Source organism: Engystomops pustulosus, unplaced genomic scaffold (assembly GCF_040894005.1).
Source record: "Engystomops pustulosus unplaced genomic scaffold, aEngPut4.maternal MAT_SCAFFOLD_109, whole genome shotgun sequence".
Taxonomy (NCBI): domain Eukaryota; kingdom Metazoa; phylum Chordata; class Amphibia; order Anura; family Leptodactylidae; genus Engystomops; species Engystomops pustulosus.
The window spans coordinates 1-17,498 of NW_027284991.1; the positions used below are offsets into that span (position 1 = coordinate 1).

General features: G+C 40.5%; 1 protein-coding gene across 1 annotated transcript in view; it reads left to right on the top strand.

Moving 5' to 3' along the window:
- Window positions 1-6,057: 6,057 nt before the first annotated feature.
- Window positions 6,058-17,498, top strand: part of LOC140107062 (obscurin-like) — a gene marked incomplete at its 5' end in the record, with an annotated part of 89,565 nt that continues 78,124 nt past the window's right edge. The window contains 5 exons of the mRNA XM_072131630.1: window positions 6,058-6,324; window positions 6,403-6,669; window positions 7,156-7,428; window positions 7,595-7,861; window positions 16,030-16,296. Coding sequence (XP_071987731.1) covers window positions 6,058-6,324; window positions 6,403-6,669; window positions 7,156-7,428; window positions 7,595-7,861; window positions 16,030-16,296 — 1,341 coding nt within the window. The remainder of the gene's footprint in view (window positions 6,325-6,402; window positions 6,670-7,155; window positions 7,429-7,594; window positions 7,862-16,029; window positions 16,297-17,498) is intronic.

Genomic DNA, 17,498 nt, shown 5'->3' on the forward strand with positions numbered 1-17,498 from the left:
GGCCATAATGGTACAGGATGTATTATATATATATGGAGGAGGAAGGAGCAGCACGGTGAATTGCCTTAATGGTACAGGACCACGGTGATATTGCCATAATGGTACTCATCAGTGTGATATTGCCATATGGTACAGGATGTATTGTTTATATGGAGGAAGATGGAGGACAGGAGGCCATAATGGTACAGGATGTATTTATTATATATATGGAGGAGGATGGAGGACAGGAGGCCATAATGGTACAGGATGTATTATATATATATATGGAGGAGGATGGAGGACAGGAGGCCATAATGGTACAGGATGTATTATATATATATATGGAGGAGGATGGAGGACAGGAGGCCATAATGGTACAGGATGTATTATATATATATGGAGGAAGATGGAGGACAGGAGGCCATAATGGTACAGGATGTATTATATATATATGGAGGAGGATGGAGGACAGGAGGCCATAATGGTACAGGATGTATTATATATATATGGAGGAGGATGGAGGACAGGAGGCCATAATGGTACAGGATGTATTATATATATATGGAGGAGGATGGAGGACAGGAGGCCATAATGGTACAGGATGTATATATATATATGGAGGAAGATGGAGGACAGGAGGCCATAATGGTACAGGATGTATTATATATATATGGAGGAGGATGGAGGACAGGAGGCCATAATGGTACAGGATGTATTATATATATATATGGAGGAGATGGAGGACAGGAGGCCATAATGGTACAGGATGTATTATATATATATGGAGGAGGATGGAGGACAGGAGGCCATAATGGTACAGGATGTATTATATATATATGGAGGAGGATGGAGGACAGGAGGCCATAATGGTACAGGATGTATTATATATATATGGAGGAGGATGGAGGACAGGAGGCCATAATGGTACAGGATGTATTATATATATATGGAGGAGGATGGAGGACAGGAGGCCATAATGGTACAGGATGTATTATATATATATGGAGGAGGATGGAGGACAGGAGGCCATAATGGTACAGGATGTATTATATATATATGGAGGAGGATGGAGGACAGGAGGCCATAATGGTACAGGATGTATTATATATATATATGGAGGAGATGGAGGACAGGAGGCCATAATGGTACAGGATGTATTATATATATATGGAGGAGGATGGAGGACAGGAGGCCATAATGGTACAGGATGTATTATATATATATGGAGGAGGATGGAGGACAGGAGGCCATAATGGTACAGGATGTATATATTATATATGGAGGAAGGATGGAGGACAGGAGGCCATAATGGTACAGGATGTATTATATATATATATGGAGGAGGATGGAGGACAGGAGGCCATAATGGTACAGGATGTATTTATATATATATGGAGGAGGATGGAGGACAGGAGGCCATAATGGTACAGGATGTATTATATATATATATGGAGGAAGATGGAGGACAGGAGGCCATAATGGTACAGGATGTATTATATATATATGGAGGAGGATGGAGGACAGGAGGCCATAATGGTACAGGATGTATTATATATATATGGAGGAGGATGGAGGACAGGAGGCCATAATGGTACAGGATGTATTATATATATATATGGAGGAGGATGGAGGACAGGAGGCCATAATGGTACAGGATGTATTATATATATATGGAGGAGGATGGAGGACAGGAGGCCATAATGGTACAGGATGTATTATATATATATATGGAGGAGGATGGAGGACAGGAGGCCATAATGGTACAGGATGTATTATATATATATGGAGGAGGATGGAGGACAGGAGGCCATAATGGTACAGGATGTATTATATATATATATGGGGAGGATGGAGGACAGGAGGCCATAATGGTACAGGATGTATATATATATATATGGAGGAGGATGGAGGACAGGAGGCCATAATGGTACAGGATGTATTATATATATATGGAGGAAGATGGAGGACAGGAGGCCATAATGGTACAGGATGTATTATATATATATATGGAGGAGGATGGAGGACAGGAGGCTATAATGGTACAGGATGTATTGTATATATATGGAGGAGGATGGAGGACAGGAGGCTATAATGGTACAGGATGTATTATATATATATATGGAGGAGGATGGAGGACAGGAGGCTATAATGGTACAGGATGTATTGTATATATATGGAGGAGGATGGAGGACAGGAGGCTATAATGGTACAGGATGTATTATATATATATGGAGGAGGATGGAGGACAGGAGGCCATAATGGTACAGGATGTATTATATATATATGGAGGAGGATGGAGGACAGGAGGCTATAATGGTACAGGATGTATTGTATATATATGGAGGAGGATGGAGGACAGGAGGCCATAATGGTACAGGATGTATTATATATATATGGAGGAGGATGGAGGACAGGAGGCCATAATGGTACAGGATGTATTATATATATATGGAGGAGGATGGAGGACAGGAGGCCATAATGGTACAGGATGTATTATATATATGGAGGAGGATGGAGGACAGGAGGCTATAATGGTACAGGATGTATTATATATATATGGAGGAGGATGGAGGACAGGAGGCCATAATGGTACAGGATGTATTATATATATATGGAGGAGGATGGAGGACAGGAGGCCATAATGGTACAGGATGTATTATATATATAAGGAGGAGGATGGAGGACAGGAGGCCATAATGGTACAGGATGTATTGTATATATATATGGAGGAAGATGGAGGACAGGAGGCCATAATGGTACAGGATGTATTATATATATATATGGAGGAGGATGGAGGACAGGAGGCCATAATGGTACAGGATGTATTATATATATATATGGAGGAAGATGGAGGACAGGAGGCCATAATGGTACAGGATGTATTGTATATATGGAGGAGGATGGAGGACAGGAGGCCATAATGGTACAGGATGTATTATATATATATGGAGGAGGATGGAGGACAGGAGGCTATAATGGTACAGGATGTATTATATATATATGGAGGAGGATGGAGGACAGGAGGCCATAATGGTACAGGATGTATTATATATATATATGGAGGAAGATGGAGGACAGGAGGCCATAATGGTACAGGATGTATTGTATATATGGAGGAAGATGGAGGACAGGAGGCCATAATGGTACAGGATGTATTGTATATATGGAGGAAGATGGAGGACAGGAGGCCATAATGGTACAGGATGTATTGTATATATGGAGGAAGATGGAGGACAGGAGGCCATAATGGTACAGGATGTATTGTTTATATGGAGGAAGATGGAGGACAGGAGGCTATAATGGTACAGGATGTATTATATATATATATGGAGGAGGATGGAGGACAGGAGGCCATAATGGTACAGGATGTATTATATATATATATGGAGGAGGATGGAGGACAGGAGGCCATAATGGTACAGGATGTATTGTATATATGGAGGAAGATGGAGGACAGGAGGCCATAATGGTACAGGATGTATTATATATATATGGAGGAAGATGGAGGACAGGAGGCCATAATGGTACAGGATGTATTATATATATATGGAGGAAGATGGAGGACAGGAGGCCATAATGGTACAGGATGTATTATATATATATGGAGGAGGATGGAGGACAGGAGGCCATAATGGTACAGGATGTATTATATATATATATGGAGGAGGATGGAGGACAGGAGGCCATAATGGTACAGGATGTATTATATATATATATGGAGGAGGATGGAGGACAGGAGGCCATAATGGTACAGTATGTATTATATATATATATGGAGGAGGATGGAGGACAGGAGGCCATAATGGTACAGGATGTATTATATATATATATGGAGGAGGATGGAGGACAGGAGCCCATAATGGTACAGGATGTATTATATATATATGGAGGAGGATGGAGGACAGGAGGCCATAATGGTACAGGATGTATTATATATATATGGAGGAGGATGGAGGACAGGAGGCCATAATGGTACAGGATGTATTATATATATATGGAGGAGGATGGAGGACAGGAGGCCATAATGGTACAGGATGTATTATATATATATGGAGGAGGATGGAGGACAGGAGGCCATAATGGTACAGGATGTATTGTATATATGGAGGAAGATGGAGGACAGGAGGCCATAATGGTACAGGATGTATTGTTTATATGGAGGAAGATGGAGGACAGGAGGCCATAATGGTACAGGATGTATTATATATATATATGGAGGAGGATGGAGGACAGGAGGCCATAATGGTACAGGATGTATTATATATATATGGAGGAAGATGGAGGACAGGAGGCCATAATGGTACAGGATGTATTGTATATATGGAGGAAGATGGAGGACAGGAGGCCATAATGGTACAGGATGTATTATATATATATGGAGGAGGATGGAGGACAGGAGGCTATAATGGTACAGTATGTATTATATATATATGGAGGAGGATGGAGGACAGGAGGCCATAATGGTACAGGATGTATTGTATATATGGAGGAAGATGGAGGACAGGAGGCCATAATGGTACAGGATGTATTATATATATATGGAGGAGGATGGAGGACAGGAGGCTATAATGGTACAGTATGTATTATATATATATGGAGGAGGATGGAGGACAGGAGGCTATAATGGTACAGGATGTATTATATATATATATGGAGGAGGATGGAGGACAGGAGGCCATAATGGTACAGGATGTATTATATATATATATATGGAGGAGGATGGAGGACAGGAGGCCATAATGGTACAGGATGTATTATATATATATATGGAGGAGGATGGAGGACAGGAGGCCATAATGGTACAGGATGTATTATATATATATATGGAGGAAGATGGAGGACAGGAGGCCATAATGGTACAGGATGTATTATATATATATGGAGGAAGATGGAGGACAGGAGGCCATAATGGTACAGGATGTATTATATATATATGGAGGAGGATGGAGGACAGGAGGCCATAATGGTACAGGATGTATTATATATATATGGAGGAGGATGGAGGACAGGAGGCCATAATGGTACAGGATGTATTATATATATATGGAGGAGGATGGAGGACAGGAGGCCATAATGGTACAGGATGTATTATATATATATATGCAGGAAGATGGAGGACAGGAGGCCATAATGGTACAGGATGTATTATATATATAAGGAGGAAGATGGAGGACAGGAGGCCATAATGGTACAGGATGTATTATATATATAAGGAGGAAGATGGAGGACAGGAGGCCATAATGGTACAGGATGTATTATATATATAAGGAGGAGGATGGAGGACAGGAGGCCATAATGGTACAGGATGTATTATATATATAAGGAGGAGGATGGAGGACAGGAGGCCATAATGGTACAGGATGTATTATATATATATATGGAGGAAGATGGAGGACAGGAGGTCACAGTATGAGGAGGATGGAGGACAGGAGGCCATAATGGTACAGGATGTATTATATATATATGGAGGAGGATGGAGGACAGGAGGCCATAATGGTACAGGATGTATTATATATATATGGAGGAGGATGGAGGACAGGAGGCTATAATGGTACAGGATGTATTATATATATATGGAGGAGGATGGAGGACAGGAGGCCATAATGGTACAGGATGTATTATATATATATGGAGGAGGATGGAGGACAGGAGGCCATAATGGTACAGGATGTATTATATATATATATATGGAGGAGGATGGAGGACAGGAGGTCACAGTATGAGGAGGATGGAGGACAGGAGGTCACAGTATGAGGAGGATGGAGGACAGGAGGTCACAGTATGAGGAGGATGGAGGACAGGAGGTCACAGTATGAGGAGGATGGAGGACAGGAGGCCATAATGGTACAGGATGTATTGTATATATATGGAGGAGGATGGAGGACAGGAGGCCATAATGGTACAGGATGTATTATATATATATTTATTTAAGTGAAGTTGAAATAAGTGGGGAAACAAAAGTAAAGGGAGTATAAGAAGAGGGGATGTTAGATGTTTGTGAGCTGCATTAGGACCCATGGTGGTGGGGGGGCTTTGGACACTGATGACCCCGATACCCTTCCCCTTCTATTCCTCTAGCGCCGCCCCCAGTCTTCACACGAGAGCTGTCAGACGTGGCGGTGGACGAGGACTCCTCCGTGGTTCTCCAGTGTGAGGTGTCTCACCCGGGGGCTGCTGTTATCTGGAGGAAAGGATCGGAGCAGATCACCCCCGGCGCACGCTTCCATCTCCTGGACCATGGGAACATCCAGATCCTGCAGATCCACAGCGCCAGAGCAGAAGATTCTGGAACATATTCCTGCGACATCGGGAGCCAGAAATGTGCGGCCAAGGTCATAGTATCAGGTACGGAGCAGTGAGGACTGCGGTGGAGATACGTCCCTCACTAAGGTTGTCCTAACCCCAAGCGTTGCCCCCTCTTAGAGCTGCCTGTGCTGATCACCCGCCACCTGCAGAGCACGCAAGGGGAAGAGGGCGGCTCCGTCATCCTGAGGACCGAGATATCTAAGCAGGACGCCCCCGTGCACTGGAAGAAAGCCGGAGCGGCCCTTAAACCAGGGGCCAAGTATGAGATGAAGCAGTCGGGTCACATAGCAGAGCTCTTCATACACAAGCTGCAGCCGTCTGACGCAGGAGAGTACAGCTGCGACACCGGAGCCCAGACCTCCAGCGCCAGTCTCCACGTCAAGGGTAAAACCTCATCAGCCGATCCTCCACCCAACAAGCCAGAGCCCCTGGGGCAGATTGTGTATGTCTCTGTTAGGGGCAGTCTCTTGGCAGATGTCTCTGTTAGGGGCAGTCTCTGTCGGTAGATGTCTCTGTTAGGGGCAGTCTCTTGGCAGATGTCTCTGTTAGGGGCAGTCTCTGTCGGTAGATGTCTCTGTTAGGGGCAGTCTCTGTCGGTAGATGTCTATGTTAGGGGCAGTCTCTGTCGGTAGATGTCTCTGTTAGGGGCAGTCTCTGTCGGTAGATGTCTCTGTTAGGGGCAGTCTCTGTCGGTAGATGTCTCTGTCGGTAGATGTCTATGTTAGGGGCAGTCTCTGTCGGTATATGTCTCTGTTGGTAGCAGTCTCCTATGGGGACAGTCGGTGTTGATGTCCATTGGTGTTGGGCACCTCTGGGTGCACTGGTCGGAGTCTCCGCCATCCCTTGCCTCACGTGGATGTTGTGTTTCAGAGCTGGAACCTTCCATCGTGGATCCGCTGCAGAACGTGTCTGTGGAGGAAGGAGAAGACGCCATCTTCAAGTGTAAGGTGTCCAAGGACAATGCCCCCGGCGTGCAGTGGTGCCTGGCCGGAGTGCCGCTACAGGCCAACGAGATGAACGAGATCGCTGTCCACAAAGGCAAGATCCACACCCTGACCCTGAAGAAGGTGTCGCTGGAGGACTCGGGTCCAGTCAGCTTCAGGGTGGGTCAGAACACGACTGCGGCTCAGCTGGAGGTCAAAGGTAAAGACCAGGAAAAAAACTCAATCCCCCAATGCGCCAACGTGCAAGACAGAGCGGTCTGAGAGCACATGGAGGCGACAGATTGATACACCGGGCCCAATGTCTCCACATTACTGGCGTATGATGGCGGCACAACATCACTAACCATAATGTCCTCCTTCCCCAGCCGCAGCCCTAAACTTCACCAAACCCCTGCAGCCACTGGAGGTGGAGGAGAAGAGAGAAGCCGTCCTACACTGCGAGCTCTCCAAACCCAACGTCACCGCAGAGTGGAGGAAAGGGGGGTCCGCCATCAAATCCAGAGGAAAGTATGAGATCAGCGTGACAGGACAAACACAAACCCTACGTATCAAGGAGGTCACCACAGAGGATTCTGGGGAATACAGCTGTAATGTAGGAAACGAGAAAACATCTGCAAAACTACATGTAAAAGGTAAATACTGCCCCCTATGTACAGGAATATAACTACTATAATACTGCCCCCTATGTACAGGAATATAACTACTATAATACTGCCCCCTATGTACAGGAATATAACTACTATAATACTGCCCCCTATGTACAAGAATATAACTACTATAATACTGCCCCCTATGTACAGGAATATAACTACTATAATACTGCCTCCTATGTACAAGAATATAACTACTATAATACTGTCCCCTATGTACAGGAATATAACTACTATAATACTGCCCCCTATGTACAGGAATATAACTACTATAATACTGCCCCTATGTACAAGAATATAACTACTATAATACTGCCCCCTATGTACAGGAATATAACTACTATAATACTGCCCCCTATGTACAAGAATATAACTACTATAATACTGCCCCCTATGTACAAGAATATAACTACTATAATACTGCCCCCTATGTACAGGAATATAACTACTATAATACTGCCCCCTATGTACAGGAATATAACTACTATAATAGTGCCCCCTATGTACAGGAATATAACTACTATAATACTGGCCCCTATGTACAAGAATATAACTACTATAGTACTGCCCCCTTTGTACAAGAATATAACTACTATAATACTGCCCCCTATGTACAGGAATATAACTACTATAATACTGCCCCCTATGTACAGGAATATAACTACTATAATACTGCCCCCTATGTACAGGAATATAACTACTATAATACTGGCCCCTATGTACAAGAATATAACTACTATAGTACTGCCCCCTATGTACAAGAATATAACTACTATAATACTGCCCCCTATGTACAAGAATATAACTACTATAATACTGCTCCCTATGTACAAGAATATAACTACTATAATACTGCCCCCTATGTACAAGAATATAACTACTATAATACTGCCCCCTATGTACAAGAATATAACTACTATAATACTGCCCCCTATGTACAAGAATATAACTAGTATAATACTGCCCCCTATGTACAGGAATATAACTACTATAATACTGCCCCCTATGTACAAGAATATAACTACTATAGTACTGCCCCCTATGTACAGGGATATAACTACTATAATACTGCCCCTATGTACAAGAATATAACTACTATAATACTGCCCCCTATGTACAAGAATATAACTACTATAATACTGCTCCCTATTTACAAGAATATAACTACTATAATACTGCTCCCTATTTACAAGAATATAACTACTATAATACTGCCCCCTATGTACAGGAATATAACTACTATAATACTCCCCCCTATGTACAGGAATATAACTACTATAATATTGCCCCCTATGTACAAGAATATAACTACTATAATACTGCCCCCCTATGTACAAGAATATAACTACTATCATACTGCCCCCTATGTACAGGAATATAACTACTATAATACTGCCCCCTATGTACAGGAATATAACTACTATAATACTGCCCCCTATGTACAGGAATATAACTACTATAATACTGCCCCCTATGTACAGGGATATAACTACTATAATACTGCCCCTATGTACAAGAATATAACTACTATAATACTGCCCCCTATGTACAAGAATATAACTACTATAATACTGCCCCCTATGTACAAGAATATAACTACTATAATACTGCCCCCTATGTACAAGAATATAACTACTATAATACTGCCCCCTATGTACAGGAATATAACTACTATAATACTGCCCCCTGTGTACAGGAATATAACTACTATAATACTGCCCCCTATGTACAAGAATATAACTACTATAATACTGCCCCCTATGTACAGGAATATAACTACTATAATACTGCCCTCTATGTACAGGAATATAACTACTATAATACTGCCCCCTATGTACAGGAATATAACTACTATAATACTGCTCCTATGTACAGGAATATAACTACTATAATACTGCCCCCTATGTACAAGAATATAACTACTATAATACTGCCCCCTATGTACAGGAATATAACTACTATAATACTGCCCCCTATGTACAGGGATATAACTACTACAATACTGCCCCCTATGTACAAGAATATAACTACTATAATACTGCCCCCTATGTACAGGAATATAACTACTATAATACTACCCCCTATGTATAGGAATATAACTACTATAATACTGCCCCCTATGTACAAGAATATAACTACTATAATACTGCCCCCTATGTACAAGAATATAACTACTATAATACTGCCTCCTATGTACAGGAATATAACTACTATAATACTGCACCCTATATACAAGAATATAACTACTATAATACTGCCTCCTATGTACAGGGATATAACTACTATAATATTGCCCCCTATGTACAGGGATATAACTACTATAATACTGCCCCCTATGTACAGGAATATAACTACTTTAATACTGCCCCCTATGTACAAGAATATAACTACTATAATACTGCCTCCTATGTACAGGGATATAACTACTATAATACTGCCCCCTATGTACAGGAATATAACTACTATAATACTGCCCCCTATGTACAAGAATATAACTACTATAATACTGCCTCCTATGTACAGGAATATAACTACTATAATACTGCCCCCTATGTACAGGAATATAACTACTATAATACTGCTCCCTATTTACAAGAATATAACTACTATAATACTGCTCCCTATTTACAAGAATATAACTACTATAATACTGCCCCCTATGTACAGGAATATAACTACTATAATACTCCCCCCTATGTACAGGAATATAACTACTATAATACTGCCCCCTATGTACAAGAATATAACTGCTATAATACTGCCTCCTATGTACAGGAATATAACTACTATAATACTGCCCCCTATGTACAAGAATATAACTACTATAATACTGCCTCCTATGTACAGGAATATAACTACTATAATACTGCCTCCTATGTACAGGAATATAACTACTATAATACTGTCCCCTATGTCCAAGAATATAACTACTATAATAATGCCCCCTATGTACAAGAATATAACTACTATAATACTGCCTCCTATGTACAGGAATATAACTACTATAATACTGCCCCCTATGTACAGGAATATAACTACTATAATACTGCCCCCTATGTACAAGAATATAACTACTATAATACTGCTCCCTATTTACAAGAATATAACTACTATAATACTGCCCCCTATGTACAGGAATATAACTACTATGATACTCCCCCCTATGTACAGGAATATATCTACTATAATACTGCCCCCTATGTACAAGAATATAACTGCTATAATACTGCCTCCTATGTACAGAAATATAACTACTATAATACTGCCCCCTATGTACAAGAATATAACTGCTATAATACTGCCCCCTATGTACAGGGATATAACTGCTATAATACTGCCCCCTATGTACAAGAATATAACTACTATAATACTGCCCCCTATGTACAGGAATATAACTACTTTAATACTGCCCCCTATGTACAAGAATATAACTACTATAATACTGCCTCCTATGTACAGGAATATAACTACTATAATACTGCCCCCTATGTCCAAGAATATAACTACTATAATACTGCCCCCTATGTACAAGAATATAACTACTATAATACTGCCTCCTATGTACAGGAATATAACTACTATAATACTGCCTCCTATGTACAGGAATATAACTACTATAATGCTGCCCCCTATGTACAGGAATATAACTACTATAATACTGCCCCCTATGTACAAGAATATAACTACTATAATACTGCCTCCTATGTACAGGAATATAACTGCTATAATACTGCCTCCTATGTACAGGAATATAACTACTATAATGCTGCCCCCTATGTACAGGAATATAACTACTATAATACTGCCCCCTATGTACAGGAATATAACTACTATAATACTGCCTCCTATGTACAGGAATATAACTACTATAATACTGCCTCCTATGTACAGGAATATAACTACTATAATACTGCCCCCTATGTACAGGAATATAACTACTATAATACTGCTCCCTATGTACAAGAATATAACTACTATAATACTGCCCCCTATGTACAGGAATATAACTACTATAATACTCCCCCCTATGTACAGGAATATAACTACTATAATACTGCCCCCTATGTACAGGAATATAACTACTATAATACTGCCCCCTATGTACAGGAATATAACTACTATAATACTGCCCCCTATGTACAAGAATATAACTACTATAATACTGCCCCCTATGTACAAGAATATAACTACTATAATACTGCCCCCTATGTACAGGAATATAACTACTATAATACTGCCCCCTATGTACAGGAATATAACTACTATAATACTGCCCCCTATGTACAGGAATATAACTACTATAATACTGCCCCCTATGTACAGGAATATAACTACTATAATACTGCCCCCTATGTACAAGAATATAACTACTATAATACTGCCCCCTATGTACAAGAATATAACTACTATAATACTGCCTCCTATGTACAGGAATATAACTACTATAATACTGCCTCCTATGTACAAGAATATAACTACTATAATACTGCCTCCTATGTACAGGAATATAACTACTATAATACTGCCCCCTATGTACAAGAATATAACTACTATAATACTGCCTCCTATGTACAGGAATATAACTGCTATAATACTGCCTCCTATGTACAGGAATATAACTACTATAATGCTGCCCCCTATGTACAGGAATATAACTACTATAATACTGCCCCCTATGTACAGGAATATAACTACTATAATACTGCCTCCTATGTACAGGAATATAACTACTATAATACTGCCTCCTATGTACAGGAATATAACTACTATAATACTGCCCCCTATGTACAGGAATATAACTACTATAATACTGCTCCCTATGTACAAGAATATAACTACTATAATACTGCCCCCTATGTACAGGAATATAACTACTATAATACTCCCCCCTATGTACAGGAATATAACTACTATAATACTGCCCCCTATGTACAGGAATATAACTACTATAATACTGCCCCCTATGTACAGGAATATAACTACTATAATACTGCCCCCTATGTACAAGAATATAACTACTATAATACTGCCCCCTATGTACAAGAATATAACTACTATAATACTGCCCCCTATGTACAGGAATATAACTACTATAATACTGCCCCCTATGTACAGGAATATAACTACTATAATACTGCCCCCTATGTACAGGAATATAACTACTATAATACTGCCCCCTATGTACAGGAATATAACTACTATAATACTGCCCCCTATGTACAAGAATATAACTACTATAATACTGCCCCCTATGTACAAGAATATAACTACTATAATACTGCCTCCTATGTACAGGAATATAACTACTATAATACTGCCCCCTATGTACAGGAATATAACTACTATAATACTGCCCCCTATGTACAGGAATATAACTACTATAATACTGCCCCCTATGTACAAGAATATAACTGCTATAATACTGCCTCCTATGTACAGGAATATAACTACTATAATACTGCCCCCTATGTACAGGAATATAACTACTATAATACTGCTCCCTATGTACAGGAATATAACTACTATAATACTGCCTCCTATGTACAGGAATATAACTACTATAATACTGCCCCCTATGTACAAGAATATAACTGCTATAATACTGCCTCCTATGTACAGGAATATAACTACTATAATACTGCCTCCTATGTACAAGAATATAACTACTATAATACTGCCCCCTATGTACAAGAATATAACTACTATAATACTGCCTCCTATGTACAGGAATATAACTACTATAATACTGCCCCCTATGTACAAGAATATAACTACTATAATACTGCCCCCTATGTACAGGAATATAACTACTATAATACTGCTCCCTATGTGCAGGAATATAACTACTATAATACTGCCCCCTATGTACAGGAATATAACTACTATAATACTGCCCCCTATGTACAGGAATATAACTACTATAATACTGCTCCCTATGTGCAGGAATATAACTACTATAATACTGCCCCCTATGTACAAGGATATAACTACTATAATACTGCCCCCTATGTACAGGAATATAACTACTATAATACTGCCCCCTATGTACAGGAATATAACTACTATAATACTGCCCCCTATGTACAGGAATATAACTACTATAATACTGCCCCCTATGTACAAGAATATAACTACTATAATACTGCCCCCTATGTACAGGAATATAACTACTATAATACTGCCCCCTATGTACAGGAATATAACTTCTATAATACTGCTCCCTATGTACAGGAATATAACTACTATAATACTGCCCCCTATGTACAAGGATATAACTACTATAATACTGCCCCCTATGTACAGGAATATAACTACTATAATACTGCCCCCTATTTACAAGAATATAACTACTATAATACTGCCCCCTATGTACAGGAATATAACTACTATAATACTGCCCCCTATGTACAGGAATATAACTACTATAATACTGCCCCCTATGTACAGGAATATAACTACTATAATACTGCCCCCTATGTACAGGAATATAACTACTATAATACTGCCCCCTATGTACAGGAATATAACTACTATAATACTGCCCCCTATGTACAGGAATATAACTACTATAATACTGCCCCCTATGTACAAGAATATAACTACTATAATACTGCTCCCTATGTACAGGAATATAACTACTATAATACTGCCCCCTATGTACAGGAATATAACTGCTATAATACTGCCCCCTATGTACAGGAATATAACTACTATAATACTGCCCCCTATGTACAGGAATATAACTTCTATAATACTGCTCCCTATGTACAGGAATATAACTACAATAATACTGCCCCCTATGTACAAGGATATAACTACTATAATACTGCCCCCTATGTACAGGAATATAACTACTATAATACTGCCCCCTATGTACAAGAATATAACTACTATAATACTGCTCCCTATGTACAGGAATATAACTACTATAATACTGCCCCCTATGTACAGGAATATAACTGCTATAATACTGCCCCCTATGTACAGGAATATAACTACTATAATACTGCTCCCTATGTACAGAAATATAACTACTATAATACTGCCCCCTATGTACAGGAATATAACTGCTATAATACTGCCCCCTATGTACAGGAATATAACTACTATAATACTGCCCCCTATGTACAGGAATATAACTTCTATAATACTGCTCCCTATGTACAGGAATATAACTACTATAATAATGCCCCCTATTTACAAGAATATAACTACTATAATACTGCCCCCTATGTACAGGAATATAACTACTATAATACTGCCCCCTATGTACAGGAATATAACTACTATAATACTGCCCCCTATGTACAGGAATATAACTACTATAATACTGCCCCCTATGTACAGGAATATAACTACTATAATACTGCCCCCTATGTACAGGAATATAACTACTATAATACTGCCCCCTATGTACAGGAATATAACTACTATAATACTGCCCCCTATGTACAGGAATATAACTACTATAATACTGCCCCCTATGTACAGGAATATAACTACTATAATACTGCTCCCTATGTACAGGAATATAACTACTATAATACTGCCCCCTATGTACAGGAATATAACTGCTATAATACTGCCCCCTATGTACAGGAATATAACTACTATAATACTGCCCCCTATGTACAGGAATATAACTTCTATAATACTGCTCCCTATGTACAGGAATATAACTACTATAATAATGCCCCCTATTTACAAGAATATAACTACTATAATACTGCCCCCTATGTACAGGAATATAACTACTATAATACTGCCCCCTATGTACAGGAATATAACTACTATAATACTGCCCCCTATGTACAGGAATATAACTACTATAATACTGCCCCCTATGTACAGGAATATAACTACTATAATACTGCCCCCTATGTACAAGAATATAACTACTATAATACTGCTCCCTATGTACAGGAATATAACTACTATAATACTGCCCCCTATGTACAGGAATATAACTGTTATAATACTGCCCCCTATGTACAGGAATATAACTACTATAATACTGCCCCCTATGTACAGGAATATAACTACTATAATACTGCCCCCTTTGTACAGGAATATAACTACTATAATACTGCCCCCTATGTATTGTTGTGGTCTCTTTGGGGTTCGGTCTCTCACGCTCTGCTGTCTTTTAGCTCTGCCCGTGGTGTTCACACAAGATCTGTGTAACATAGAGCCGGAGGAGGGGAGTTCGGCCGTGTTGCAGTGTGAGGTCTCCAGGTCGGGAGCCCCCGTGGAGTGGAGGAAGGGGGCTGTGGTCCTGCAGTCCGGGGATAAGTATGAGATGAAACAGGATGGTCGTGTAGTAGAACTGGTGATCCACCACCTGGCCCTGGAGGACTGTGGGCCCTACACCTGCAGCGTGGGATCCGCCCAGACCACGGCCTCCGTATTTGTACAAGGTATCGCGCTGTGTCCATGTCGGGGACTTGTGAATTTTCTGACTTGTAATTAAGACCTTCCTGTCCTTGTTTATGTCCTGGTATCTGAGATCCTCCATCCATGCCTGGAGAACATTCACGAGCTGCTCTCATGTGCTTCTCCCGGCTCTGATGGTCATACTACAACCAGCGGCTACTGTCTATAATTTCCGGGGTCCTCACCTGCCAATCATTCTAGTCTGTGTTTATTGTGCAGCATGGACCATGGGGTTCGCAGGGGCTCTAATCATGTGACGTGGGAGGGAATGTGGTGGCTTCTTATGGATTTGGCTCTTCTATATGACTTGTTATTACAGAGGTGCACTATGACCTACAGGGTATGAGATTGTGTTCACATCAAGGTCAGGACATACCATGTATGCTGGTGGATAATGTGATGGTGAAGTAAGAAGACCTCTGTTAGGTCAGCGCTTTTGGAAACATTCAGGGCTGTGAGGAGGTGGTGGATGGTCTGGTTCTCTTGGATGGTCTGGTTCTCTTGGATGGTCGGGTTCTCTTGGATGGTCTGTTTCTCTTGGATGGTCTGGTTCTCTTGGATGGTCTGGTTCTCTTGGATGGTCGGGTTCTCTTGGATGGTCTGTTTCTCTTGGATGATCTGGTTCTCTTGGATGGTCTGGTTCTCTTGGATGGTCTGGTTCTCTTGGATGGTCGGGTTCTCTTGGATGGCCGGGTTCTCTTGGATGGTCTGGTTCTCTTGGATGGTCTGGTTCTCTTGGATGGTCTGGTTCTCTTGGATGGTCGGGTTCTCTTGGATGGTCGGGTTCTCTTGGATGGTCGGTTTCTCTTGGATGGTCGGGTTCTCTTGGATGGTCTGTTTCTCTTGGATGGTCTGGTTCTCTTGGATGGTGTTCTTGAACTACTTCTTTCCTACTTATTTTGGATCTGATGGTTTTTGAGGATGGTTTGGTTCTTATGGATGGTTTTCTTTTGTTGGATTTCCTGGTTCTAGTGTACAGTTTGGATGTTTTGGCTCATCTGGTTCTCTCAGATGATGTGATTCTATTGGACAGCCGGTTAGATAGTACGGTCTGGTACAGTTCATGGTCAGAGGTCATGGTCAGAGGTCATGTTCTCTTGGATAGGTTGGTTCTTTTAGGTGATCTGATGTTTCTTCTGGACGTGTGGTTCTGAGACTGGTTTTCTTAGATGGTCTGGTTCTCTTA